General features: G+C 42.4%; 1 protein-coding gene across 10 annotated transcripts in view; it reads left to right on the top strand.

Annotated features, from left to right (window-relative positions):
* The first annotated feature begins 10,639 nt into the window (after positions 1–10,639).
* The window catches only part of CYLD (CYLD lysine 63 deubiquitinase), a 77,068-nt gene continuing 60,488 nt past the window's right edge, over positions 10,640–27,219 (top strand). Inside the window, exons 1-5 of one of the 10 annotated variants that reach the window (XM_055412788.2) lie at positions 10,640–10,702; positions 11,319–11,398; positions 17,038–17,689; positions 18,819–19,121; positions 21,610–21,715. In XM_055412788.2, the coding sequence (XP_055268763.1) occupies positions 17,186–17,689; positions 18,819–19,121; positions 21,610–21,715 (913 nt within the window). In that variant the 5' untranslated portion in view covers positions 10,640–10,702; positions 11,319–11,398; positions 17,038–17,185. Of the gene's footprint in view, positions 10,795–10,877; positions 11,172–11,262; positions 11,399–17,037; positions 17,690–18,818; positions 19,122–21,609; positions 21,716–27,219 lie in introns of those variants that run through there. The other 9 variants (XM_088830240.1, XM_055412790.2, XM_055412791.2 and 6 more) reach the window with 9 other exon arrangements.

Genomic DNA, 27,219 nt, shown 5'->3' with positions numbered 1-27,219 from the left:
CCTTGTGCTATACATTGCTGCTAAGTCACTTCAGTTGTGTCCGACTCTGTGTGACCCCATAGACGGAAGCCCACCAGGCTCCCCCTTCCCTGGGATTCTCCAGGCAAGAACACTGGAGTGGGTTGCCATTTCCTTCTCCAATGTGAAAGTGAAAAGTGAAAGTGAAGTCGCTCAGTCGTATCCAACCCTTAGCGACCCCACGGACTGCAACCCACCAGGCTCCTCCATCCATGGGATTTTCCAGGCAAGAGTACTGGAGTGGCTTGCCATTGCCTTCTCTGATGTGCTATACATTAGGACTTTGTTATTTATCCAGTCAATATATAATACATTTGCTAACCTCAATCTCTTACTCCATCCCTGCCCCACCCTCTGCCCCCTTGGCAACCACAAGTCTGGTCTCTGCATCCTTGAGTCTGTTTTTGTTTTGTAGATATGTTCATTTGTGTTATATTCTAGAATCCATTCATAAGTGGTATCACATGGTATTTGTCTTTCTGACTTACTGTGATAATCTCTAGGTCCATCCACATTGCTGCAAATGGCATTATTTCATTCTTTTTTATGGCTAGTATTCCACTGTGTATATATCACATTTTCTTTATCCATTCATCTGTCAGTGGACATTGAGGTTGTTTCCTCGTCTTGGCTATTGTTAACAGCGCTGCTGTGAATATAGAGGTGGGTTCTCTTTGTTGGTGGCGTCAGCTTTTGCCCAGACCATTCTTTCGAATAGAGAATTTCAGGAGGACAATGGAGGGGGTCCGCTTTCTCAGAGGATTAGAAAGAGCATCTCGTTTGCATGGCACCATCTTGGATTACAAATTCATCTGAACAAAACAGACAGACACCATGCCTATCCTCTAGGCACTGATGGGGAGGGGAAAGGGAGAGGCAGGCAGAAAACAAATAAGGTGGAAAACATATAAAATAAGGCCTACTGTGGCAAGTGCTAGGAAAGAGGTTCAGGATAGAAGCAACCCTTCAGATTGGGGGTTGATCAGAGACAGGTCCTGTGAGGAGGTGACAGGTAAGGTGACAGGCCCCCAAATAAGAAGAAACCGGCTATGCAAAGACGGAAGGGGTCAGGGGGGAGCATTCCAGTCACAGGGAACAAGCCGTACAAAGACCTTGTCATGGGAGAGACCTTGTAGTGTGGTAGGCTGAATAATGCCCTTCCCCCCAATAGCCAGGTCCTAATCCTTGGAACCTGAAAATGTTGCTTTAAGGGACTTTAAATATGTCATTAAGTTACAGATCTTGAGATAGGGTGATTGTCCTGGATTATCTGGATAGACCCTAAATACAACCGTGTCTTCATATGAGATGCAAAGGCAGACTTGTCCCAGAACAAGGCAAGGTGACCACTGAAGGAAGATGCTATACTGCTGGCTTTGCAGATGGAGGAAAGGGCCTCATGGGCCAAGGATTGCAGCTCGAGAAGCTGGAAAAGACAAGAGGGAGTGAGTGAAAGTGTTAGTCATTCAGTCATGTCCAACTCTTTGTGATCCCATGGACGGTAGCCAGCCAGGATCTTTTGTCCATGAAATTATCCAGGCAAGAATACTGGAGTGGGTAGCCATTCCCTTCTCCAGGGGATCTTCCTGACCCAGGGATCGAACCCTGGTCTCCTGCTTTGCAGGCAGATTCTTTACCATCTGAGCCACCAGGGAAGCTCCTATGAAATGACAAGGACACACATTTTCCTCCAGAACCTTGGAAGGGAGTGTGGTCCTGCAGTTACCTTGGTTCTAGACCCATTTTGAACTTCTGACCTCCAGGATTGGTGGTGGTGGTTTAGTTGCTAAGTCGTGTCCGCCTCTTGTGATCTTGTGGACTGTAGCCTGCCAGGCTCCTCTATCCATGGGATTCTCCAGGCAAGAATACTGGAGTGGGTTGCCATTTCCTTCTCCAGGGCATCTTCCTGACCCAGGAATCGAACCCGGGTCTCCTGCATTGCAGGCAGATGATTTACCAACTGAGCTATGTGACCTCTAGGATTAAACAGAGTTAATTTGTGTCAGCTTTTTAAAGACTGATTTTTTTTCTTTTTTGCCTGTACTGGGTCTTCATTGCTGGACATGGGCTTTCTCTAGTTGTGGGGAGCAGGGGTTACTCTTTTGTAGTGCATGGGCTTCTCATTGAGGTGGTCTCTCTTGTTGCAGAGCATGGGCTCTAGGGAGCACGGGCTCAGTACTTGTGGTATATGCAGGCTTAGTTGCCCTGTGGCATGTGGGATTCTCCACCAGGCTTTGAACCTGTGTCCCTGCATTGGAAAGCAAATTCTTAACCACTGGACCACTTTGCAACCCTATGGACTGTAGTTCGCCAGGCTTCTCTGTCCATGGAATTCTCCTGGCAAGAATTCTGGAATGGGTTGCCATTCCCTTCTCCAGGGGATCTTCACAACCCAAGGATCGAACTCCAATCTTCTGTATTACAGACAGATTCTTTACTGTCTGAGCCACCAGGGAAGCCCTCTGGACTGAGGGAAGTCCAGTTTTTGTCATTTTGAAGCCACCAAGTTTGGGATCATTTGTTAAAGCAGCCACAGGACACTAATACAGTGTGTTTGAGGCAAGCTAAGGGGAGAGTCCGCCACATGGGTCTGCAGAGGGTGAAGGGCCTGGTTGACCATGGGCAAGAATTATGGTGGGCTATTGGAGAGTTCTAAGGAGTTCTAAGTGACCCATTTAAAGAAGGTCTCTCTTGTTTCTGGGTGGAGAAGGGACTGGAATGCACAGGGGTAGGGGTGAGGGGAAGAGGAAGTAGAGAGACCATCCAGGAGCCATTGCAGGGGAGGGGCCCCTGGGCAGCCCCCGGGGGCATCAGTGGAGGTGGAGAGACAATGATGGACTCCAGACACGCTGTAGAGGTCGATTCCGAAAGGTTTACAGATGGGATGGAGGAGAGGGCTGAGGGAACAGGAGGGTGGAGGGAACGGGAGGGCTGAAGGGTGACACCTCGATTCTTTTCTTGTGCGTTGTTCAGTTGCTCAGCCAGCTCTGACTTTTTGCGACTCCATGGACTGCAGCACACCAGGCTTCCCAGTCCTTCACCGTCTCCTGGAATTTGCTCAAACTCGTGTCCATTGAGTCGATGATACCATCCAACTGTTTCATCCTCTGTTGTCCCCTTCTCCTACCCTCAACCTTTCCCAGCATCCCAATGATTTTTTTTATTGGAGTATAATTGCTTTACAACGCTGTGTTAGTTTCTGCTGTATGATAATATGAATCAGCTGTATATGCACATATATCCCCTCCCTCTTAAGCCTCCCTCCCCTCCCCCACCCCACCTCTCTAGGTCATCACAGAGCTCCGAGCTGAGCTCCCTGTTCTTTACAGTAGGTTCCCACTAGCTACCTATGTTACACAAGGTAGTGCATGTATGTCAGTGTTACTCTTTCAAGACTCCTAGATTTCTGACTTGAGTAACTAGGGACCTGGGGAAGACAGGTAGGAAACAAGTCTGGAAGCAAGAGAGAGTTATGTTTTGGATTTTCCAGTGTGAGGAATCCAAGTGGAGAAGTCAAATGGAGACGCCAAGTTACAGCATGGGTCTGGAGCCTGTGGGAGTGATCACCACCAGGTATAACAGCATGGGGGACCTCAACATCAGAAGTTGAACACGGGTCATTGGGCTCGGATGACATAACCCAGGGAGGGATTATGGGAAGAGAAGAGATCTAGAGAGCCAGATAAGGGTGGTACTGAGATCTTGATGTGTGACTACTATCAAAGCTCAGAGTTGATGCTGATGCTGGGAAAGGTTGGGGGCAGGAGGAGAAGGGGACGACAGAGAATGAGATGGCTGGATGGCATCACCAACTCTGTGGACATGAGTTTGAGTGAACTCCGGGAGTTGGTGATGGACAGGGAGGCTTGGCGTGCTGTGATTCATGGGGTCGCAGAGAGTCGGATACGACTGAGCGACTGAACTGAACTGAACTGAACTTGCAAAAGGCCAGTAGATCCATCCAAATCATTCTAGGCCAGACAACTTGCAAATTAGGACTCAAAATTCTCCAACAGGGAGGTTACCTGAAAGATGTGTGCTTGTGGCCAGTGGCTTATCCTTGGGCAGACAGATTCCAGATTTATAGCTCAGAATATATAATTCTTCCACGCAGAGGAAAAAAAAAAGGTACCAGAGCAACAGAATTTTTTAAAGAGCTTGAGACTTTAATTAGATTCACTATCAGCTTAGAAGAAAAAAAAAATGTCAATCTGAGTGTTTTTCCCCCCCCAAACCTATAGTGCCAAAACCAGATGCTGAAATGAATACACCCCACAGAAATGTGGGAGGTGGAATCCCATTCCAAGACGGCTGAGTTGAGATTACATACAGCATCATTATTGCACCAACATCTTCACGCCTCCTTTCCTGCTTGGGAGATTGGTGCAGCCCAGTGTGTGAGGTGCATGGCGGTTGGGCACATACCTGGGTACAGCCTGCACCAGAGAGGACTCGGGGCCTTGGTCCCTGGGTGGCAGGTTACCAGCGAGCAGCAAGGTCATTATCAAGATTGGGGACTGACCCGATCAGTTGCCCTCCAAGAATTACATGGCGGGAGACTGCAATTGGGCACGCTGGCAATCCAAGCTCTTTGGAGTCCCCAAGATTTCCCTCTGTTTCTCTCTAAATTTAATCCTACTTATCATCATGTCCAGTGGAGAAGGAAATGGCAACCCACTCCAGTATTCTTGCCTGGAGAATCCCAGGGACGGGGGAGCCTGGTGGGCTGCTGTCCATGGGGTCGCACAGAGTCGGACACAACTGAAGTGACTAAGCAGCAGCAGCAGCAGCATCATGTCCAGAACAATCCACAAATCCATCCCCTAAGTGCTGCCTCTTCCCCTGTCAATCATCTGAAAATCCTTTCTCTCTGGAGGGTTGCAATCTGCCCCCTGGCAGTAGAAGCGCAGAGTCCTGACCACTGGACTGCCAGGGAATTCCCTGCATCTCTTCTTTATCTTTCTTGACACCTTTAGGTCCTCATCTTCCTCCTCCCCACCTGCTGTCCCCCACCCCTAGGAAGCAAGGGGTTTCTTTGGGGCCCACCTTTGCCTGATCACTCACTGGTCTCTCTGCTTTGACCCTTGTCCCTTGGAGTGAACCCATTAAAACATAAGCCAGAGGAGCCAGGGCTTTCATCTAAACTCCTGAGGGCTTCCCACTGGGTGAAAGTCAAGGTCTTCTGATGGCCTGGACCACCCCTGAACTTTCTCTGGCCTCACCCCCGTTACTCACACCCCTATTCTCTGCACTCTAGCCACAATGGCCTCTCAACTGTTCCCTGACAATGCAAGTGCACTGCGGCTCCCAGACCTTCACGCTTGCCTGTTCCCCACTATCAGAACATTCTTCCCTAGACAGCAGCATGGCTGGCTTCCTCATTTACTTCTTGTCTTTGTTGGTATGCCACCTCATCAAGGGAGCTGTTCCCTGAACAATCTACCTAAAATAGCAGTCCCCGATCCCCTCTTCTCCCCTGTTCTGTTTAACCCTGTCTTCTCAGCATGACTGGCTCATCACCGTGGTTTCTTCCTTCCTCTAGGATGTCAGCTCCGTGAGAACTCAGGCCATGCTCACTGCAATGTCCTCAGAATCCAGAATGATGGCTAGCACATTGTGGGTGCTCAGATATTTCGTTTATTTCTGGCTGTGTTGGGTCTTCGTTGCTGTGTTCGGGCTTTCTCTTCTTGCAGCGAGTGTGGGCTACTCTCTAGCTGCAGCGCGAGGGTTTCTCGTTGGCGGTGGCTTCTCTTGTTATGCAGCAAGGACTCTAGGGCACTCAGGCTTCAGTAGCTGTGGCATGTGGGCTCAGTGGTTGTGAATCTTGGGCTCTAGGGCATGGGCTCAATAGTTGTAGCACATGGGCTTAGCTGTTCTGTGGCATGTGGGAATCTTCCTGGCCCAGGGATGGAACCCACGTCTCCTGCATTGGCAGGTAATTCTTTATCACTGAGCCACCAGGGAAGTCCTCAAATATTTGTTGAATGAAGGGAGAATTCATTTGCTAAAAAGAAGCAGAAATAGAAGGTAGATCATAATAATGAGTCACTTTCCCCCCCGATACTTCTAGTGTCTCCTTCCTGAGCGAGGAAGGCTGCCTGGGACCTGGGATTATTCCTGATGTGTGTGCTGCTCAAAATGAGATTCTAGATACGGCACAAAGATCTCCGTGGAGAGCATGAAACCCTTTTACTCTCTGTGTGCTTTCTAAATCACACAGAACTCATTTGTTATCAATAACAGCAAATAACTCTAATGGGAAGCATGGATTTATAGTTCGGTTGCATTCGTTTAAAGATGATTAAAGCATTTTACTCTCTTTTATTTTATGAGAGAGCTTTTAGGTAACTGGAGTAAAAGCCCCCAGACAGAATGTTCAGTTGCAGCGGTCCCCAACTTTTTTTGGCACCAGGGACTGGTTTTGTGGGAGACGATATTTCCACAGACTGGAGTGGTGGGGGCTGGTTTCAGGGTGATTCAAGGGCATTACATTTATTGTGTACTTTATTTCTATTATTATTACTGCTGCTGCTGCTAAGTTGCTTCAGTCGCGTCCGGCTCTGTGTGACCCCATAGACGGCAGCCCACCAGGCTCCGCCATCCCTGGGATTCTCCAGGCAAGAACACTGGAGTGGGTTGCCATTTCCTTCTCTAATTGCATTGTGATATATAATAAAATAATGACATACCTCAACATACTGCAGAATCAGTGGGAACCCTGGGCTTGGTTTTCCTGCAACTAGACGGTCCCACCTGGGGGTGATGGGAGACAGTGACACCCTCAGTGTGTTGCTTATGTCCAGATGAAGCTTTGCTTGCTCTCCCACTGCTCATCTCCTGCTGTGCGGCCCGGTTCCTAACAGGCCACAGGCCCGTACTGGGGGTTGGGGACCCCTACTCAGTTATGTCTAGAGTCTGCCCTCACTAAGAGAGAAGCACATCCCTGAGATGGAGGGCTCTTGAGTCAGCCATGATTGCAACACCATTCTGGTTTATCACAGAAAAAGCACTGGTAGGGTGTTTTTGCCTGTGGGAACACCTCATCCCACTTAGCCTCAAGGTTTGTTGCTGTTGCTGTTCCATCACTTAGTCATGTCTGACTCTCTGTGACCCCATGGACTGCAGCATGCCAGGCTTCTCTGTCCTTCACTATCTCTCAGAACTTGCTCAAACTCATGTCTGTTGAATCGGTGATGCCATCCAACTTTCTCATCCTCTGTTGTCCCCTTTTCCTGCCTTCAATCTTTCGCAGCATCAGTCTTTTCAAGTTAGTTACCATCCTGCTTAACACCCTTCAGAGAGCTCCCGATGCTGTTGAGTTAAAAACTAGCTACCCCTTGGTCATGGCTCACCAGGTCCTGCCTGACTGGCCCTTTCTTGTTCACACTTTCTATGCTCTGCCCTTCCCCCACAACCCAGTTCCTCTAATACGTCATGTAACACGGTCCCTTTGCTTGGGGTGCTCCCCTCACCTTGACTACCAGTCACCTTTCCTACTTTATCTTTTTAAAATTGTTTATTTATTTTTATTTTTGGCTGCACTGGTCTTTGTTGCGATGTGGGGGTTTCTCATTGTTGCAGAGCACAGGCTATAGGACCGAGGGCTTCAGTAGTTGCGGCACACAGGCTCAGGAGTTGCGGCTCTCGGGCTCTAGAATGTGGGCTCGGTAGTGTGGCACACGGGTTTAGTTGCTCTGCTGTCTGTGGAATCTTCCTGGGCCAAGGATCGAATCTGTGTCCGCTGCATTGGCAGGCGGAGTCCTACCCACTACGTCACCAGGAAAGTCCCCCACCTCGTCTTAAAGATGACTTCCTCAAACAGGTCTTCCCTGAGTGCCCGGTCACCTTTGATGCGTGCTTAGAGCAGTTCTCCTTCTGAGGTTTCCTCTAGTCTCCCTAATTAAGTGATGGTGTAATTATTCCTGTAAGGTCTATCTTCCTTGCCAAAGGGCAAGTGAGGGTGGCATTTCTCTCTTACACTACTGTGTCTCCTGCTACTGGCTCAGTAACTCAACCACCAGTTGCCTGAAGCCAGGGCCAGGCTGAGTGGAAGAGGCTGCGGGTGGTGGGCAGATGACAGAAGGGGTCAGGGGGGCTGGAGCCATTGGCAAGGACCCTGGGAAGCAGGTGGATGCTGACTAAGCCTTAAATGAAGGAGGGTTTGGAAGGCAGAGAGGATGGGCATGTCAGTTGGAGAATCCATTTAAATAGAGATATAAAGAGCCCTGGCTTGCAGTTAGGAGAATCAGGGTCCCAGCTCATCTCATGGGTGAGTGTTGACATGTTGTTTTCTCCCATCTGCAAAATGAGAGGCTGGCTTACCAAGGACTGCAAATAATAGTACCATGACACCATTCTCCATTTCATCCCCTGGCGGCCTTTCTCTTCCCTGTGAGCCTGAATATAGCTTAAGAATTATTTTCAACACAATATTCTAGGGGTCATTACCAATTGATGGGAAACGGTAACTGGGATAAGCCCTATTTATCTGGTCTGGTTTAGAAGACTGTCTCTTGGATGAATTTGAGTTCTGCCAGTGTCTGATTCAGGGAATCTGTGATAGGAGGGCTGACCACTGCTGGTAGGAAAGAAAACCTTCCTGAAGCCTCCTAGGGCTCAGCAGCATCAACTGCCATCATCAGGATGTGAAGGGCTTCCCTGATGGCTCAGTGGTTAAAAACTTTGCCTGCCAATTCAGGAGACACGAGTTCGATCCCTGGTAGGGCATATCCCACATGTCGAAGAACAACGAAACCCTTGTGCCACAACTATTGAGCCTGTGTTCTAGAGCCCAGGAGCTGCAGCTACTGAGACTGGCATACCCTAGAGCCCATGCTCCACAACAAAAGAGGCTACCACAGTGAAAAACTTGTGGACCTCATCTAGAGAGTAGCCCCTGCTCTCCACAACTAGAGGAAAGCCCACACAGCAATGTAGACTTTGCACAACCAAAAATAAATACAATTTTAAAAAAAGTACACAAAAATGTTCTAGGCCAGGAGCAGCAAATCCAAATGACTTTAGGAGCTGGCAGACAATGTAAGTGGGATCAATTAGGGAGTGGTGAGGAGTGTGGCAAACTGGAGAAAGGGTGAGCGCTTGTCCTGTCTAAAAGGATTCAGTCTTTCTCCCCCACTCCACTGCCTCCTCCTCACTGTATGGATAAAGCAAGAACAGCCCTCAGGCTGTGCTTTTCTTCCAGACAGCCAGACTGTGATTTCTGAGTCCTATTGACTTTTTTTTTTTTTTTGGAGAATCTCGATCTAGAAGGGAACAGTGCTGCCTGAAGCTACACTTAAGAGTTAAACCTCTTGATTCCCATTTTATTGCTTTCTCCTGCAGTGTGATCACGTGGACACAGAAGGATGGACCAAGGAGGGACAAGAGTGGGTTGAGGTTTTCAAAAGATGTCCATTTCATTCTGGGTGCTTATGGCAAGAGAGATGGGTAGGCTGTTTGCCAGTACTGTTAGTAATCACTCATGTGACTTCTTTTAGGGACTAACTGGTTTCAATTCCCCAGATCTTCAGAAATGTCACTTTCCACTGAGGAAATTTTCCCTCTCATGATTAAACACACACATACACAAACACACACCCTACATGTCTTTCTTCCTCAGTATTAATCACCTTCTCCTATAATTGGTACTTAAAATGTCAAAGGAGAAGAAATTAATTAACAGGAGTATCCAGTGCAGCAAGGCATGCTGCAAAGCTCTGGGACTGTTATAAAAAGCACTTCCTTAAATATTTTGAGCACTTTTGGGATTCAGAAACCTCCCTTCTAATTGAAGGATCTTTAACTACACCCCAAGTCCTGGCTGGTGGCCAGGGGTGCAGAGCCACAGGAGGCTGAGTGTGGAAATTCTTTCTCCATCACCTAGGGAGACCTCCCTCCATACTAGAATAGGTGGCAACGGAGGTTTAGAAACAGCAGGGGCCGCAGGCAGAATCTGAGAGAAAAAGGTTTAACATTACTGAGTTCCTGCTGTGTCAGGAACTTTACATTCGATTTTTCCCAACCATCTTGTAAGTCAGGCAATCCGATTATCTCCATTTTACAGATGGAGAAATTGAGGCTCAGAGTGGTTGAGTTCCCCAAATCAAGCGGCTACTAACTGAAAGCGCAAAGGATTCAAACTTAGATCTCATTCTAAAGCTTTCCTTTTTCATGGAATCCTGAAATCCTATTTCTCGCTCGCTTCTGTGCTGCTTCCCACTCCAGCTACAAACTCTCAACCTATAGGAGTTTTGACAGCTAAGCCAAAGCCAAGACCCAGACCTGGGAGGTGGAGCCGGGAGATGCCCAGCGCCCCGCCCCGGCTCCAGTGTCAGCCAATGGTGCTGCGGCCCCAGCAGCCTTTCGTCCAATCAGTCAGAGGTCCCCGCCCCCATCCCCTCTCTTCTCTTCCCCGCCCCTCCACTTTCCCTTTGGCTCGACCGAGCTTGACGGAGCGGAAAGTCCCTTCAGTCCGCTCCGGGCCGGCAGCCATTGGAGGAAGGTCTATCATAGTGCGGGCCAATCAGGGCCTGCGCAGGAATGCAGTTCGGGCTGCGATTGGTTGGAGCGGCTGTTGCCCTTCCGCCCCCGCTCACTCCCTCCCTCCCTGGGCGGTTCAGAGGCGGGGCAAGTGGGGGCGGGCCCAGGTAGCAGGTTTGGCTGCGCGGGGGCTCTCGCGTCTGAGGTAAATACTAGGGCGGTGGGTGTGGGACGGCAGGGCCAGCCGGGGAAGCGGGCTAGAGAGACTGGGGAAGGGGCGACGCCCCGCCCCGCGAGGTGAGTGAGTGAGCAGCGGCCGAGCGGCCGAGCGTCGGGTGACCCGGCCCCTCTGGCGTCCCTCGCCGGCCTCTGGGCGCCTCGAGCTGCCACCGCGGCCGTCGGGCCCCGGTCGCCGACCCGTTACCTGCCCCGGCCTTAGCCGGCCGGGCCCGCGGGGTGCTGAGCCAGCTGACGTCAGCCTGGGCTGCCCCACCCCCGGGGCTTCCCCACCTTCCCAGGCCTTCCTGAAAGGGCTCCTGAGCCGTGGGAGCGTGGTCACCGCCGCCGGGACCTCTCGAGAAGAGAGGACTTGGTGTGGGAGCAGCGCAGGAATCTGTCTACCCTTTTGAGCCCCGCATTTACAGATCGGGAAACTGAGGCGTCCGACGGCCCGGGTTGGCATCGAGAGCGCGGGGTTAATCTTACCGTCGGTGCCTTGGGGGTGTATCGGTCGATCGGTTTTGGAGTGTTTATGGCTCCCGTCCAGGAAGAGCAGTCGGGGTTCTGGCCTCGTTAATGGCGTGTTATGCTTTTTCTTTCAGTTTCCCCCTTTCCAGGGTGAGGATGCTTTTACACAACAACCTGGAGTTCTTTAGTTGAAGGTGCGCTCTGTTGAAGCAAGGTATTCATTCTTTTCCTCCTCCTCCCCCACCACCCCCCACTTATTGTCATATTAACGATCCCTGGGGAAATCGTGAAGTTCTGACGGAAGATGGTGTTCCTGGGTTTGGTTCTCAGCCGGGTCAGCTGCCCAGTTATTCATGTACTTGGCATCTTTTCTATTCTGCCCCGTGGCATTTGCATGTTTCAGTATGATTGTCGTCTTACAGCCACCAAGCCTTTCAGTCTCTCAGCCCCCATCCCGCCTGCCCCCACCCTCTCCCCATGCTCCCTGGAAAGTTATATGGTTAGCTTAACTAAGGAGCATTCCCTGCCTTGCTTTTGATTTAGAGCTAATAGGGATCTTAATAAGATTGTTCCTTTTGCAGTCATTGGCTCCTGGAGAAAAATCCAGGCCTTGAGAGAGGGTGTTCATTCAAGCGTTGGTTTTCTGCACACCCCCTCACGCCCCGAGGAGACTGAATGGTTTAAGAATTTAGCTTGCCAGTTCCCTACTGGGTAGTGGGTGGATTTGAACTAGCACAATATTAGGTGAAAATGATTTGCTGGAAATTCTTGTGTAAATTCATATACTGTGAATGTTGATAATACCCAGAACATTCTCTTGTTCGGCTACAAAATTTTACAGTACTCCTTGGAAGAAACCTTTGTTTGGAGGGTAACTTTTGTGAAGAGCTGGTAAGATCAGGGCACTTGTTATATAAAACAACAGACATGCTTCAGGAATGATTTCTTGTTATCTGGACTGCTTGAACTGTGATTTTGTTTAAGGAAGTCTACATAAGAAGACAGGAGTAATTATCCTATTCATCAAACTTTGAGTATTTTGTTTCTTGTTTTCACTAGGTGGTCTTAAATTGGTCAGGGTATTTTCTTTGGTTTTACAGAATTGTACAACCACATGTAGACATGAGGATCTAGGAATCCAGTTTCAAATGAACCTCAAAACAAGTTCTCCTGTTTGTGAAATGTTCCTTATTTATTTCCACTTAAGTGTATAACAATGAAGTGGCATAAAGACTGACCATTCATTCGTTGAGTCAGAGAATTAAAATTATTATTTATCTAGGAGATTAGGTAAAAGCTGTTAAATACCCAACTCCTGAGTCTTCTTTAAAAAGGAGCTTTTAATCACATAAATGATTAGGGTGAGGAAATGGAAATTTGGCTTTCACTATTATCACCTGAGTTAACCAAATCATTCATTCATTTCTCCTGTACTGAATGTCTAACATACTGTCAGGCCCTTGTTTGGGCAGTGGAAATATAAAGATGAAGAACTTAGGGATTTCACAGTTTGGAAGTGCAGTGGCCAGGTTTAACTCTGGTGAAACCAGAGTGTTCCTGGTTCTTTTGACTTGAATATGTAGATGTGAGAGCCAGACTCTGTTTTAAACCTCATAAATCCTATTTGTTTTAGGGACTGAATACATGTGTTCTTGGGTCACAAGTTAAACTATGAGGAAAACTGACTCTTTTCTGGCCTGGTTGCTTTTCTGGAATCTCTGCTGTTTAGGAATGTACAAACTTGTTCTTTCAGTGAGAAATATTCTCTTTTAAAATGATAATTATTCTAGTTATCTAGAATAATTTGGAAAAAGTCCTGTATATCTTCTTCTTTGGAGAGTAGTCACACTAACCTCCTTTGCCATTTATAACTATGGGCAGCTTTTGGTATTGTAATTTTTATTCTGATTTATATAGCCCCTTGTTTTTTAAAACAAGTCCAGGTATCTCAGGAGATACAGAACGTTATTGAATTGTATGTTTTTGTTTTCTTTAGTGGAATTCTTTGAACAATAACCTGATAACTTGAGACTCAAAATTACATTGTTTCTTCTGGATAAATTAGCTGTTGTCAGATTTATGTAGTTAATGTTGTTCATCTGTGCTGTATATTATCTTTTAGAACTAATTTGGACCTTTAATATTTTCATATAAAACTTATTTCTTGATCATCTTCTTTCACTGCATTTGATAGGAAACTGATATTTGTGCCTTTCCACCATCATCTTGGTTTAATGACTTTATTGTAATACAATTAAATTCTCCTTTACTCAGGATCCAGGCCCATCAACAAGCTTAGGTAACCACATATATTTTCAAATCTGTGTGATCTGAACCTCATCTGATATGTCAAAGAAAGTCCTATTCAGTATGGCTTCAGGGTTAAAAATATTACTGTATTACAACTCTTTGAGAATGTTCATTCAGCACTTATAGTATTACTCAGTTTTCCAGCCTGAAATAAGCACAATGGTATTAAGATGAATTGTTTCAAAGTGAAGTACAGTATATTGTTAGAGGTAATTTTTAAACAATTAGGCCTGAAAAGTAATAAGACAACAAAAATGAGGGCAGTCATCATATCTTAAATCTTCTGTATTTTTCAGTTTTGAACACCGTGCTGAGTGCATAAAAATACTAAGCTAACAAACCTTGATTGATAAAGAACTCACTGACAATGTGATTTAAATCTTATGTGGTCTTGAGTCAGTTTTTACTGCTTGGGGTTCTTAAGACTTAAGTGTTGTGCTTGTCCCAGTGAAAGAAGAATGTGGGCATCATATTCATTTCTACAGTGGGAGAACAGTCTCTATTAGCATATTCTGCTGTAATGCCAGTATCATGCTTGTGCTCAGTTGTGTCTGACTCTGTGATATCCTATAGACCGCAATCTGCCAGACTCCTCTGACCATGGAATTTCCCAGGAAAGAATTCTGGAGTGGGTTGCCATTTCCTTCTCCAGTAATGCCAGTTTACTGAGATATTAATGATCTTTAAATTTGTCTTATATACCTCTAGTAGAGCCATAAAATTTCCTGTTTAACTTTATCAGTTACAATCAGGAGAATCAGTTTTTAATATGATAGTTCCAAACCTATTCTTTCTTCATGTATTCTTTAAAAGAGGAAAAACCACATCCTTTTTATTTTTGGATAATGCTTTTTAAATATTTTATAACTTTCACTTTGGCTGGTCTGGTTGTCTAACATGACAACTGCTATTAATGAGTTTGTTCACTCTTACTTATGCTAATGCAAGTAAGAAAAAAGTTACTGCTGCTTGTGTAGTTCACTTTAAAATGTGGTTCATAATAACTGTTGTTAAATTGCCCACAACCTTCTTATAAACCAAAGTAGTTGGTTTAACTGTGTACTGTCTCTGAAATGATTTGCAAAAAACCTTTGTAATCAAATTGATTTGAAATAGGGTGTTCTGATGCCTTCAATATAGTAATTTAGTTTTGTCTTGGAATATTCTATTAGCACTGGTAGTTTTTATTTTAAATTGTGACATGGATTGTTAAGCTGGAGAATCAATCCAGCAAGAATTGTTGGCATATACTAATTATTAAGATTCAAATAATTTTTTAATTTTAATATTTGGAGGCATAATTTGTTGGAACTAAAAAAATTTCTTTTCAAAACAGAATTGCCCTACTTTAAAAATAATTTTGACCAAAAATATTTAAATACATTTGAAAAAGAACAATGCAACTTCACTATTTTAGGAGTTGCTTTTTGACCATCTCCTCCTACCTGGAGCAACAGAAATAATGCCTGTCAAATAAACTCTATGCGCTTTACTCCTAAAGACCTGTCCAGAATTTTTGCATTCCTCTTTTTGTTATTGTTTTATCTTTTTAAACACACAACCATATTTCATTACCTGGCTTCTCAGAACTGATGAGAAATAGTAAGCTGGAAAGCTGTAAAAGAAGTCAAGTGCATGTTGCAGGAAACCACAGAAAATGGCTGATGGCAAGGGAAAATGGTAGAGTGTAAATCTAGAGAAGGGAGATGTAAGAACTCAGAAAAAGCATAATATAAAACCTCTTAGTAAAGAGACAAACATCTTTTCATAGTGACAGCCACATACAATGATTTACATTTATGTCAATAACTAAGTGCTCAAGATAAAATTGAGACTATTTGCTTGTTGAAAAATGCTGACATTTAAAAAGAATTTTAGTCTGCAATAACAAATACTGCATTTGGGAACTTTTAAGGAACAGAGCCAAATTAAGGTTTGGGTCACTGTTTGGGTAGCTCGCTGCAGGAGTTTTGTTTATATGGTGCCAAGATAAGGGTTTCCACAGGTGTCTTATATAAGAGGCAAATGTAAATTGATCCTGTTCCTGCTGAAGCAGTGCCCTCAAGTGGAATTAAGGCAAACACATTATAGAAAAAGAGAAAACCACTTTATGCTACCCGCCCTCACTAAATGTTGTGCATATATTTCAGTGATGTTGATTTGAAGAACAGCAAAGCCCTTTACCCTGTCTCGGGCAGTCTTCATGCCTCATTTGAGCTTGTAGAGGGCCTTTTTATTAATAAAAACTTTACATTATAGAAAAACCTCATTAACTACTGATGTGTTATAAAAGAAATACTGTTCTGTGTGTAGATTTGCCAGGTTATGTATTTAATCATTAAGTTAAATGGCTAAACTTAAAATTTGGTTCTTTAGTTTTAGGAATATTTATTTTTTAACTCCAAGAATAAAATAGATGAATATGATATTGCTGTCACCTGCTGCTGTTATCCCGAATAATGGAAATGGATATCACCTCCTCATAGGAGGATGGAATAAATACTGTATTTAGAAACCAAATAGCCACATGCATGTGACAGAGAATACCTAAGAACCATTGTTTTCAGTGAGATAATGAATTAACATAATGAATTAAAGTTTTTACTTGAATTGATGAAATTGTATAGTTTTAAACCTGTGATTCAAGTAGGGTCTATTTTAATTGTGAAAGATGTGTATCCTTGTAAAAATTTCAAATGAAAATTTGAAAGTGAAAAAGAAACAATCTTTTATTCCTTGTCTACATAGTTAAACTTGTGGTATAAAAACATTTTATGCTTGATACTATACTGCAGTTATATTTCTTCCTTATGTAGTAGTCCAAATTTTGATGACTACAAAATTGATTTTTAAGACATTGTTCATATAAGCAGATTTATAATATCTGATCTTTATGATTGAGAGAGATTAAATGATAGCTATGATTAATATGATTAACATTTGCCTATTAAGGACAAAATGTGTAAGATAAAATGAAACTGAATTAGATAAAATGTTCCATTATCAAAATATGGCACACAGATAAATGAATTGTGGTTGAAGTTTTAGAATATGATTTGATGATATTTTTATTGATAAAAATGTTCAACATAATTGTGATGGGTAACTTTTTACTTAAACTACTTGTATAGAAATAATAGCCTTTTTGATTTGTGTGTTTTGCCCAAATACAGCAGCTTATTCATGTAAGTTAGGCAGAGTCTATTAATTTTACTTTTTAAAGTTTAAAAATGTCAGAATATTTATATAAGATTATATTTTACTAGAATCTGAGTTCATAAATTTCAGTGCGTTGGAAACAAACATTACTGTATTGTCTTTGGAGATAATTTACAATTGAATCTCCTTTATTAAATATGCAAGATTATAGTAGATACAAGTAATATAGTATGTCTTTTAACCTCTTAAGATATTTTTGAAAGTATATCATTATGTGTATGTGTGTGTGTTTTTACTAGCTGAATGAAGAATTTAAAAAGTCTTTGACCTTAATTTTAGCTCATGTAGAGTGAAGTGTAAAGTTTCTCTTTGCTTGTCCTCCAGGCATTTTGATTTGCTGTCTTTTTACAGCATGGACACCAAATTGCTAAAAACATGCTTTGGGACTGCCAATGAATTTATCTTTTGTGGTTTTACTACACACTTAGTGATTCCCTTTTTTTTGAGTTAATATTTTGGAGTTAATATCACAATGAGTTCGGGCTTATGGAGCCAAGAAAAAATTACTTCACCCTACTGGGAAGAGCGGATTTTTTATTTGCTTCTTCAAGAATGCAGTGTTACAGACAAACAAACACAAAAACTCCTTAAAGTACCAAAGGGAAGTATAGGACAGTGTATCCAAGACCGTTCTGTGGGGCTTTCGAGGATTCCTTCTGCCAAAGGCAAGAAAAATCAGATTGGATTAAAAATTCTAGAGCAACCACATGCAGTTCTATTTGTTGATGAAAAGGATGTTGTAGAAATAAATGAGAAATTCACAGAGTTACTTTTGGCAATTACCAATTGTGAAGAGAGGTTCAGCTTGTTTAAAAACAGAAGCAGACTAAGTAAAGGCCTCCAAATAGATGTGGGCTGCCCTGTGAAAGTCCAGCTGAGATCTGGGGAAGAAAAATTTCCTGGAGTTGTGCGCTTCAGAGGACCTTTATTAGCAGAGAGAACAGTATCGGGAATATTCTTTGGAGTAGAATTACTGGTAAGTTTGATAAGTCATTTTAGTGGGCTGTGTATTTATGTGTGTCTGTGTCCATGTGCACATACATTTTTCTTTTTCCTTTTTTGAATACAAAATAAGTTTTCCCAAAATTCTATATTTTTTAATGTTTGTAATCTTAAGGATTTACTTTCTAGTGGTAGATTGAGATGATACAAAGATGATGCTTTGAAAACTTTGAAAAACTACATATAGTAGGAAATATACAAATAGATCATGTAGTTATTGAAGTCTTTCTTATCTTTGAATGTTAAAAATGAACTCTTAGCAATTGTAAACAAATTACTTAAAATTGTTAATTATCCTGTGACATTATCATCTGTAGTTTTCTTAGCTTTTCTTAAAGTGTACTATTAAGTAACAGAATTTGGATATATAAGTTGTAGCAATTTCAGCTGGCTTACAGTTGTCCCTGATAATATATGTAAAAATCATGTTGACATTTGTTTCCACTGAAAAGAAAACCAAGAACTCTGTGATATTGTTTCCAAAATTAATATTCTCAAGAATTTAAATGTTAGTTACATTTTGACATTCTTGCAAATACAATTTCATGCCTCGTTTGCTTTTTAAGTTTTTTAAGCAGCAATTGTAAAACAATTGGAAAATTGAATCCCAGCTATGCCATTTACTAGCTGAGTTACCGGGTTATTTAACCAAACTGCTTTCTAAATCTGCATCCTCATCTGTGAAATAGTGATATTAATATACAACTTGCAGTGTTTTTGTGATATATTGATTCAGGATTTAACATGATGACTGGCACGTAGTACATACTCAATAAATGGAGATAACATTACTGTTAAAGTAAGTTTTTCTTTTTATGACAAAATTTTTGTTAAAACCACAATGTGAAATCCAGCCCAAGCTCTCTCACAGTAGAGTTATCACTTAAAATTATCATGTAATTTTATTTCAGCATCAGATACAGTTTCTTCTTTATTTTTTGAACTCCCTATATTCAATGGCAACTGCTAATAATTATATTTCTTATATGTGTCACTTAGAATTTGTTCAGTGATTTCTCTTAAGTCCACAGAGTGCATCTTTTTTCTTAGGGATCATCTTTCTCTATCAGTCACTCTTTTTTTTTCTCTCATTTAAAAACTAGGAAGAAGGTCGTGGCCAAGGTTTCACTGATGGGGTATATCAAGGGAAGCAGCTTTTTCAGTGTGATGAAGATTGTGGAGTATTTGTTGCGTTGGACAAGCTAGAACTCATAGAAGATGATGACCCTGGATTGGAAAGTGATTATGCAGGTCCAGTGGATACAATGCAAGTTGAACTTCCCCCCCTGGAAATAAACTCCAGAGTTTCTTTGAAGCTTGGAGAAACTATAGAATCTGGAACGGTTATATTCTGTGATGTTTTGCCAGGCAAAGAAAGCTTAGGATATTTTGTCGGCGTGGACATGGTAAGAAAGTTTGAATTATATTGTCTTTGTTGTATATATCTGTTAGTCTTATAACCAACTTAGGTACAGATTAAACACTTTGAGTACTTAGACTAATTTGTAGTAATTTAAAGAGCATGTTCTAATTTATCTTTAGTAAAGGAATGTTGATATGGGATAAGACTCTAGTTGTAGAATTATAGTTACGCATTTTTCCAGTCTGAGTAAATGGAAATAATGTGTTCAGTCTTTAAATTTTCTGTGTAATAAACAGAAAAAAAACCCACCAGAATATATTGCATTATGTCTTAGTTTTCTTTATTTTGAAAAGGCTTTTTTTTTTTTTTTGGTAATCTGTGTTTCTCTTTTTGTAATACTTTGCTGAATTTTACTGACTGATCTGATTTTAATGATTTAGTGTAAAAGGCATTTATGGAAAATGCCTGAATAGAGGAACAGCACATTGCTATAGAGGAAAGGACAATTCAGTGCCTTCATAGGGTGTATTTCACTCACCTTCATAGGGTGTATTTCACTCAAAAAAGTTTTTTTTTTATCGTAAAATTTATGTAACATAAAATTTACCAATTTAGCCATTTTAAAGTGACATTAAGTACATTCACATTGTTGTGCACCCATCACCGCTATTCGTCTCCAGAACATTTTCTTCAACCCAAAATGAAAGGCTGTACCTGTTAAACAATAACACCCTATTACTCACTCCTCTCAGCCAGTGTTCTTCTGACGACTAGAATTCTTTCTGTCTTTGTGTATTTGCTTATTCTCTGTGCCTCATATAAGTGGGGTCATACAGTATTTGTCTTTTCATTTGTGTCACTCATTGTTAATGTTACCTTACAGTTATAATTGTTAATAATGAATACATCTCAATATGGCAAATTGGACAGTACCTGTGGGATTAAGAGAAGGAGAAGAAAAAGGCTTGAGAACATTTTTTTATCATAGATCGAAAATATGGACAAGAATTTGTTAGGTATAATTAAGAAAATTCATATGGAATTATTAAACACCAGCAAGAATTGGGAGAGGTTGTGAGTGATAGACTCTTGTACTCATGGTGCTTTTAGTGATTATTTTTATCTATTCAGTTATACTTTGGGTAGGATATGAATGCTCCAGTGTAAGTTTCTCTTACACTTCGCTTGGAAATCCTAGGAAATTCTATTTGATACCAGTTAGTTAGACAATGGAGAAGGCAATGGCAAGCCACTCCAGTACTCTTGCCTAGAAAATCCCATGGATGGAGGAGCCTGGAAGGCTGCAGCCCGTGGGGTCGCTAAGGGTCGGACACGACTGAGCGACTTCACTTTCACTTTTCACTTTCACGCATTGGAGAAGGAAATGGCAACCCACTCCAGTGTTCTTGCCTGGAGAATCCCAGGGAGGGGGGAGCCTGGTGGGCTTCCGTCTATGGGGTCGCACAGAGTTGGACACGACTGAAGTGACTTAGCAGCAGCAGCAGCAGCAGTTAGACAAACCTCACTCTGTCCTTTAGACAAACACTTATTGAACATTTACCATGTGAAAAGTTACAGCCAGAGTTAAATACGTAGGTCCCTTGGGATAGCTAGAAATAAAACACATTTTAAACCATTATTCTTAAGATATTCAGAACTTGTTTAGAAAAGAGAGTGTGGGCTGAGCAGGGGGAAGGTTGGAGAAAGAGGGCCATAGGTCATTGGAGTTAGTTTCCTTTTGCTTTAGGTCATTTAGGCCTCAAACTTGGCAAAAGCCATTTAGGCCTTCCTCTCCTTAGATGGCAGTGTAGAAAGCATCTTGTTTACTTGGGGCGTCAGACGAGCCATTGCACCACCAACTTCTCCCCCTGCCTCTGTCTGTCTTCCAGTTGGCTTGTGCAAGCATTCGTTCTAAACCCTTCTAGTGCAGTCCTTGAAAGGAAAGTTCTGGCTAATGCACTAGTGTTCATCTCCTTCTATTTCCAATGCCATTTAGAATGCTGTCCACATTGGTGCTCAGGGCAGTTGTCTGACTGGACTGTCTTCTTAATCTAGCTCCATGAACAGCACTGGACAAGTTGGTGCTACACTGGAATATAAAGTAATTAATATAAAGATCTCCATTTTGAAGAGAATTCTTGCATACCCATAAAATGACAGAAGAACAATTGAAAAAATAGACTTTCTGTCTATAGAAAAAAATTCCTATCTATACAGGAATTCAAACTGAACATATATATAAGTGCTCAGGGAATGTGAAGGCGTGATTAGAGCAAGCTAGGGTTAATTAGGGACAGCTTTCTGGGTGAAACGGTATATGATTACTGCATCTACCAGTGCAGATGTATGTTATATAGACTATTTATTGTCTAGTCAAGTATGATGAACACTTTTGATCTTTTGCTCACCAGGTGGGTTTCTGTGGCTTGATTATTCTTGGATCTCATTTTTTAGAGGATGCTCTTGTGGAAAATATGCTTTCATATTTGTTTTATTGAGGAGGATTTTAAAGTTTATTCTGTTAATTTTAGGATAATCCTATTGGCAACTGGGATGGAAAATTTGATGGAGTGCAGCTTTGTAGTTTTGCAAGTGTTGAAAGTACAATTCTCTTGCATATCAATGACATCATCCCAGGTATGTTTTCTTTGTATTTTATATATTGTTAAGGCAGACTTCTTAGTATATTAAAAAGCAGAGACATTACTTTGCCAACAAAGGTCCGTCTAGTCAAGGCTGTGGTTTTTCCCGTGGTCATGTATGGATGTGAGAGTTGGACTGTGAAGAAAGCTGATCGCCGAAGAATTGATGCTTTTGAACTGTGGTGCTGGAGAAGACTCTTGAGAGTCCCTTGGACTGCAAGGAGATCCAACCAGTCCATTCTAAAGGAGGTCAATCCCAGGTGTTCATTGGAAGGACTGATGCTAAAGCTGAAACTGCAATACTTTGGCCACCTCATGCGACGAGTTGACTCACTGGAAAAGACTCTCATGCTGGGAAAGGTTGAGGGCGGGAGGAGAAGGGGATGACAGAGAATGAGATGGCTGGATGGCATCACCGACTCTGTGGACATGAGTTTGAGTGTACTCCGGGAGTTGGTGATGGACAGGGAGGCCTGGCGTGCTGTGATTCATGGGGTTGCAAAGAGTCGGACACGACTGAGCGACTAAACTGAACAGAACTGAAGGCAGACTTCTAAGACATATTTTTTATGAGGATATAAATATAGGCTTCAAGATGCATTTTTGGGACTTGACTTTTATATGATGGAATTGTTATTACATAGGATATCTTTCCTTACCCCCAAACAAAAATACTTAAAAGATTTTCATTTCTAAAAGTATGTGAGTATGGGGTATCTTTTATTTGTTATCATTCACTTTTTCATTACTTGTCTATTTTAACCCTTTCTGATAATTGCAAGAGTCAGAAAATATAATAAACTGCTAAATGTTTGAGTGAGAGCCTGGTTTCAACTAGAAGCCTTTTAGTAGAAGTTGGTCATTTTAATATAATCTAATATATTGTCTTGGCTTGCTGTGATTCATGGGGTCACAAAGAGTCAGACACGACTGAGCGACTGAACTGAATATATTGTGGAGAGGATTCTTGCTGGATACCTCATGAGATCTCTTCCAGTTTCAAGGTGGTATAATTGATCTGACTTCATGACTCTCTATTCAGAAACAGATCACTCAACTTTTACATCTTAAAAATAATCTTAAGCAACCTTTATTTTACCTCAAACAAGTGGCACCTAATGGCTGATGTCAACTAATTGATAAATTCTTATAGTTAGCAGCATCAGCATCACCTTCTCCCTGCTCTCCCTGCTCTTAGTAGAATTCCAGTTAGAAGCTAGTCTACTGGTAGTATGTTAATCATGAAACAAACAGAGGCAAAAGTTGGTGATTCTCATCAAACATTATGCAACTATGAATTGTCTGAAAGCCTGCATTCAATAGCCACAAATTATGGATTTCTTAATGAGATGACTTCCACATTCTTGACAAAGTTATAAGGTAGGTCTTCAGTTTAGTTCAGTCACTCAGTCGTGTCCAACTCTTTGAGACCCCATGAATTGCAGCATGCTAGGCCTCCCTGTCCATCACCAACTCCTGGAGTCCACCCCAAACCCATGTCCATTGAGTCGGTGATACCATCCAACCATCTCATCCTCTGTCGTCCCCTTCTCCTCCTGCCCTCAATCTTTCCCAGCATAAGGGTCTTTTCAAATGAGTTAGCTCTTTGCATCAGGTGGCCAAAGTATTGGAGTTTCAGCTTCAGCATCAGTCCCTCCAATGAACACCCAGGACTGATCTCCTTTAGGATGGACTGGTTGGATCTCCTTGCAGTCCAGGGGACTCTCAAGAGTCTTCTCCAATATCACAGTTCAAAAACATCAATTCTTCAGCGCTCAGCTTTCTTTATAGTCCAACTGTCACATCCATACATGACTACTGGAAAAACCATAGCCTTGACTAGATGTACCTTTGTTGGCAAAGTAATATCTCTGCTTTTTAATATGCTGTCTAGGTTGGTCATAACTTTCCTTCCAAGGAGCATATGTCTTTTAGTTTCATGGCTGCAGTCACCATCTGCAGTGATATTGGAGCCCAGAAAAATAAAGTCAGCCACTGTTTCCACTGTTTCCCATCTGTTTGCCATGAAATGATGGGACCGGATGCCATGATCTTAGTTTTCTGAATGTTGAGCTTTGAGCCAACTTTTTCCACTCTCCTCTTTTACCTTCATCAAGAGGCTGTTTAGTTCCTCTTCACTTTCTGCCATACGGGTTGTGTCATCTGCATATCTAAGGTTATTGATATTTCTCCCGGCAATCTTGATTCCAGCTTGTGCTTCCTCCAGCCAGCCTGGTCTTAATTATCCCCATTTTGCTGATGAAAAAAAACTGGGGCTTAGATGGGGATAAGATTCGCTAGGATCAACTAAGATCCTGCTTGATTTTAGTAGACCCAGAATTCAAATCCTGGTTTGTCTGATTATAAAGCTCTGCCCTTTTCAGTACCTCCTCACCGCAAGTCCTGTGTGTTAACTTGGGATATGAAGACCTGTATAGAAGAACATACTTGTCAGCCTCACATGTATACTTGGAATATTGTTTCTATGGAGATGTATTTTGTCTCTGAGTCTTTAAAAGCTGACTTTTGCTATATCAAGAACACAACTGAACAAAATGGTTTGTTATTTTTTGCTATCAGTGTTATTGCTGATTTTGACATAGGACACTTTTGAGTACCCCACAGGTCATTTCAGGTCCTCAGTTTCTTTTTTTGTAAAAATGAAAGGGTTAATTAATACTCGATGATTCTTGAGATTCCTTCTAGCCTGTATTCTTTGCCGTTCCTAATTCCCTGTTGACTTGGCAAGTAATAAATGCTTGTTTTGCTGAGTTAGGAAATGCTTTCTATGTTAGCTTTTAGCCTTGAAGCAAGAATACATTAATTTAGTTGGAGAAATGAGATTCAAGTGATAACTTTCCGTTTTGCTTTGTAAAAGTCTGACATACTTTATTTTCCTTGATTTCTTTAAAATCAGGTTTTAAGGTTTTAATTTCTTACACGTTGGTTTCTTAACTATTTCTTTGCTTCCCTTTGGAAATGAATGCTTTATGTTCAAGGCGAAGCATACATGTGCTTGATATTTTATCTAGTAATATTTAATTTACCTTTTCATGCCTGCTTATGGGAAAACATAGTTTGTGGTATTATAAGTTGAAAAACCTTTTGATGTTGCAATAAATGTTTATTGTCTAAAAAGCAGTTTTCCAAAGGCTTGTTCCTTCATCAAATATTATTAAACCCTTACTTAAGGTTTTTGTTTTTTTTTTTTGGGTGTTGAGGATATCAGTTCAGTTCAGTTGCTCAGTTGTGTCCGAATCACAGCACACCAGGCCTCCCCGTCCATCACCAACTCCCAGAGTTCACCCAGACTCATGTGCATCGAGTTGGTGATGCCATCCAGCCATCTCATCCTCTGTCGACCCCTTCTCCTACCCCCAGTCCCTCCCAGCATCTGGGTCTTTTCCAATGAATCAGCTCTTTGCATGAGGTGGCCGAAGTATTGGAGTTTCAGCCTCAACATCAGTCCTTCCAATGAACACCCAGGACTGGTCTCCTTTAGGATGGACTGGTTGGATCTCCTTGCAAGCCAAGGGACTCTCAAGAGTCTTCTCCAGCACCACAGTTCAAAAGCATCAGTTCTTTGGCGCTCAGCTTTCTTCACAGTTCAACTCTCACATCCATACATGACCACTGGAAAAACCATAGCCTTGACTAGACGGACCTTTGTTGGCAAAGTAATCTCTGCTTTTTTAATATGCTATCTAGGTTGGTCATAAGTTTCCTTCCAAGCAGTAAGCGTCTTTTAATTTCATGGCTGCAATCGCCATCTGCAGTGATTTTGGAGCCCCCCCAAAATACAGTCTGACACTATTTCCACTGTTTCCCCATCTATTTCCCATGAAGTGATGGGACCAGATGCCATGATCTTAGTTTTCTGAATGTTGACCTTTAAGCCAACTTTTTCACTCTGCTTTTTCACTTCCATCAAGAGGCTATTTAGTTCCTCTTCACTTTCTGCCATAAGGGTGGTGTCATCTGCATATATATAGTAGGAAATGAAACAGATAAAAGTTCTTCAGAAATGGAGCTTTTATTCTAGAGAGTGAAGACAGATAATGAATGAGATATATGGTCAATTAGGAGCTTCCCAGGTGGCTAAGTGGTAAAGAATCCACCTGCAAATGCAGGAGATGTTGGAGACGTGGGTTCCATGGCTGGGTCAGGAAGGTCCCCTGGAGAAGGAAACGGCAACCCACTCAAGTATTCTTGCCTGGGAAATCCCATGGACAGAGGAGCCTGGCGGGCTATGGTCCATTTGGTCACAAAGTTTCAGACATGACTTAGCGACTAAATAACCACAGTGGTCAATTAGATGCTGATTGAGTGGAGAATGGTAAGCAAGGTAAGGGGAAAGGGTGTGCTGGGGTGTGAAGGGTGGGATTTTGTTTTTACTTTATGTAGAGTAGTCCCCTGGATGTGGGGTATCTCTTCATGGCTGCTCCAACAAAGGGCAGCTGCTGCTCCTTACCTTGGATGTAGGGTATCTCCTCATGGCATTCGCTCCTGACTTTGGACCAAAGAAAAGCAAGGAGAGATAAGAAAGCCTTCCTCAGTGATCAATGCAAAGAAATAGAGGAAAATAATAGAATGCGAAAGACTGGAGATCTCTTCAGGAAAATTAGAGATATCAAAGGAACATTTTGTGCAAAGATGGGCTCAATAAAGGACAGAAATGGTATGGACCTAGCAGAAGCAGAAGATATTAAGAAGAGGTGGCAAGAATACACAGAAGAACTGTACAAAAAAGATATTCATGACCAAGATAATCACAACGGTGTGATCACTCACCTAGAGCCAGACATCATGGAATGTGAAGTCAAGTGGGCCTTAGGAAGCATCACTACAAACAAAGCTAGTGGAGGTGATGGAATTCCAGTTGAGCTATTTCAAATCCTAAAAGATGATGCTGTGAAAGTGCTGTACTCAATATGCCAGCAAATTTGGAAAACTCAGCAGTGGCCACAGGACTGGAGAAAGGTCAGTTTTCATTCCAATCTCAAAGGCAATGCCAAAGAATGCTCAAACTACCGCACAATTGCACTCATCTCACAAGCTAGCAAAGTAATGCTCAAAATTCTCCAAGCCAGGCTTCAGAATTACGTGAACTGTGAACTTCCAGATGTTCCGGTTGGTTTTAGAAAAGGCAGAGGAACCAAAGATCAAATTGCCAACATCTGTTGGATCACAGATAAAGCAAGAGAGTTCTGGAAAAACTATGCTAAAGCCTTTGACTGTGTGGATCACAACAACCTGTGGAAAATTCTGAAAGATATGGGAATACCAAACCACCTGACCTGCCTCTTGAGAAATCTTAATACAGTTCAGGAAGCAACAGTTATAACTGGACATGGAACAACAGACTGGTTCCAAATAGAAAAAGGAGTCTGTCAAGGCTGTATATTGTCACCCTGCTTATTTAACTTATATGCAGAGTACATCATGAGAAACGCTGGGCTGGATGAAGCACAAGCTGGAATCAAGATTGCCAGGAGAAAT

This window comes from Moschus berezovskii, chromosome 22 (assembly GCF_049115385.1).
Source record: "Moschus berezovskii isolate FMDL1 chromosome 22, NW_MosBer_1.0, whole genome shotgun sequence".
Lineage (NCBI taxonomy): Eukaryota > Metazoa > Chordata > Mammalia > Artiodactyla > Moschidae > Moschus > Moschus berezovskii.
This window is presented reverse-complemented; position numbering and strand designations above follow the sequence as displayed.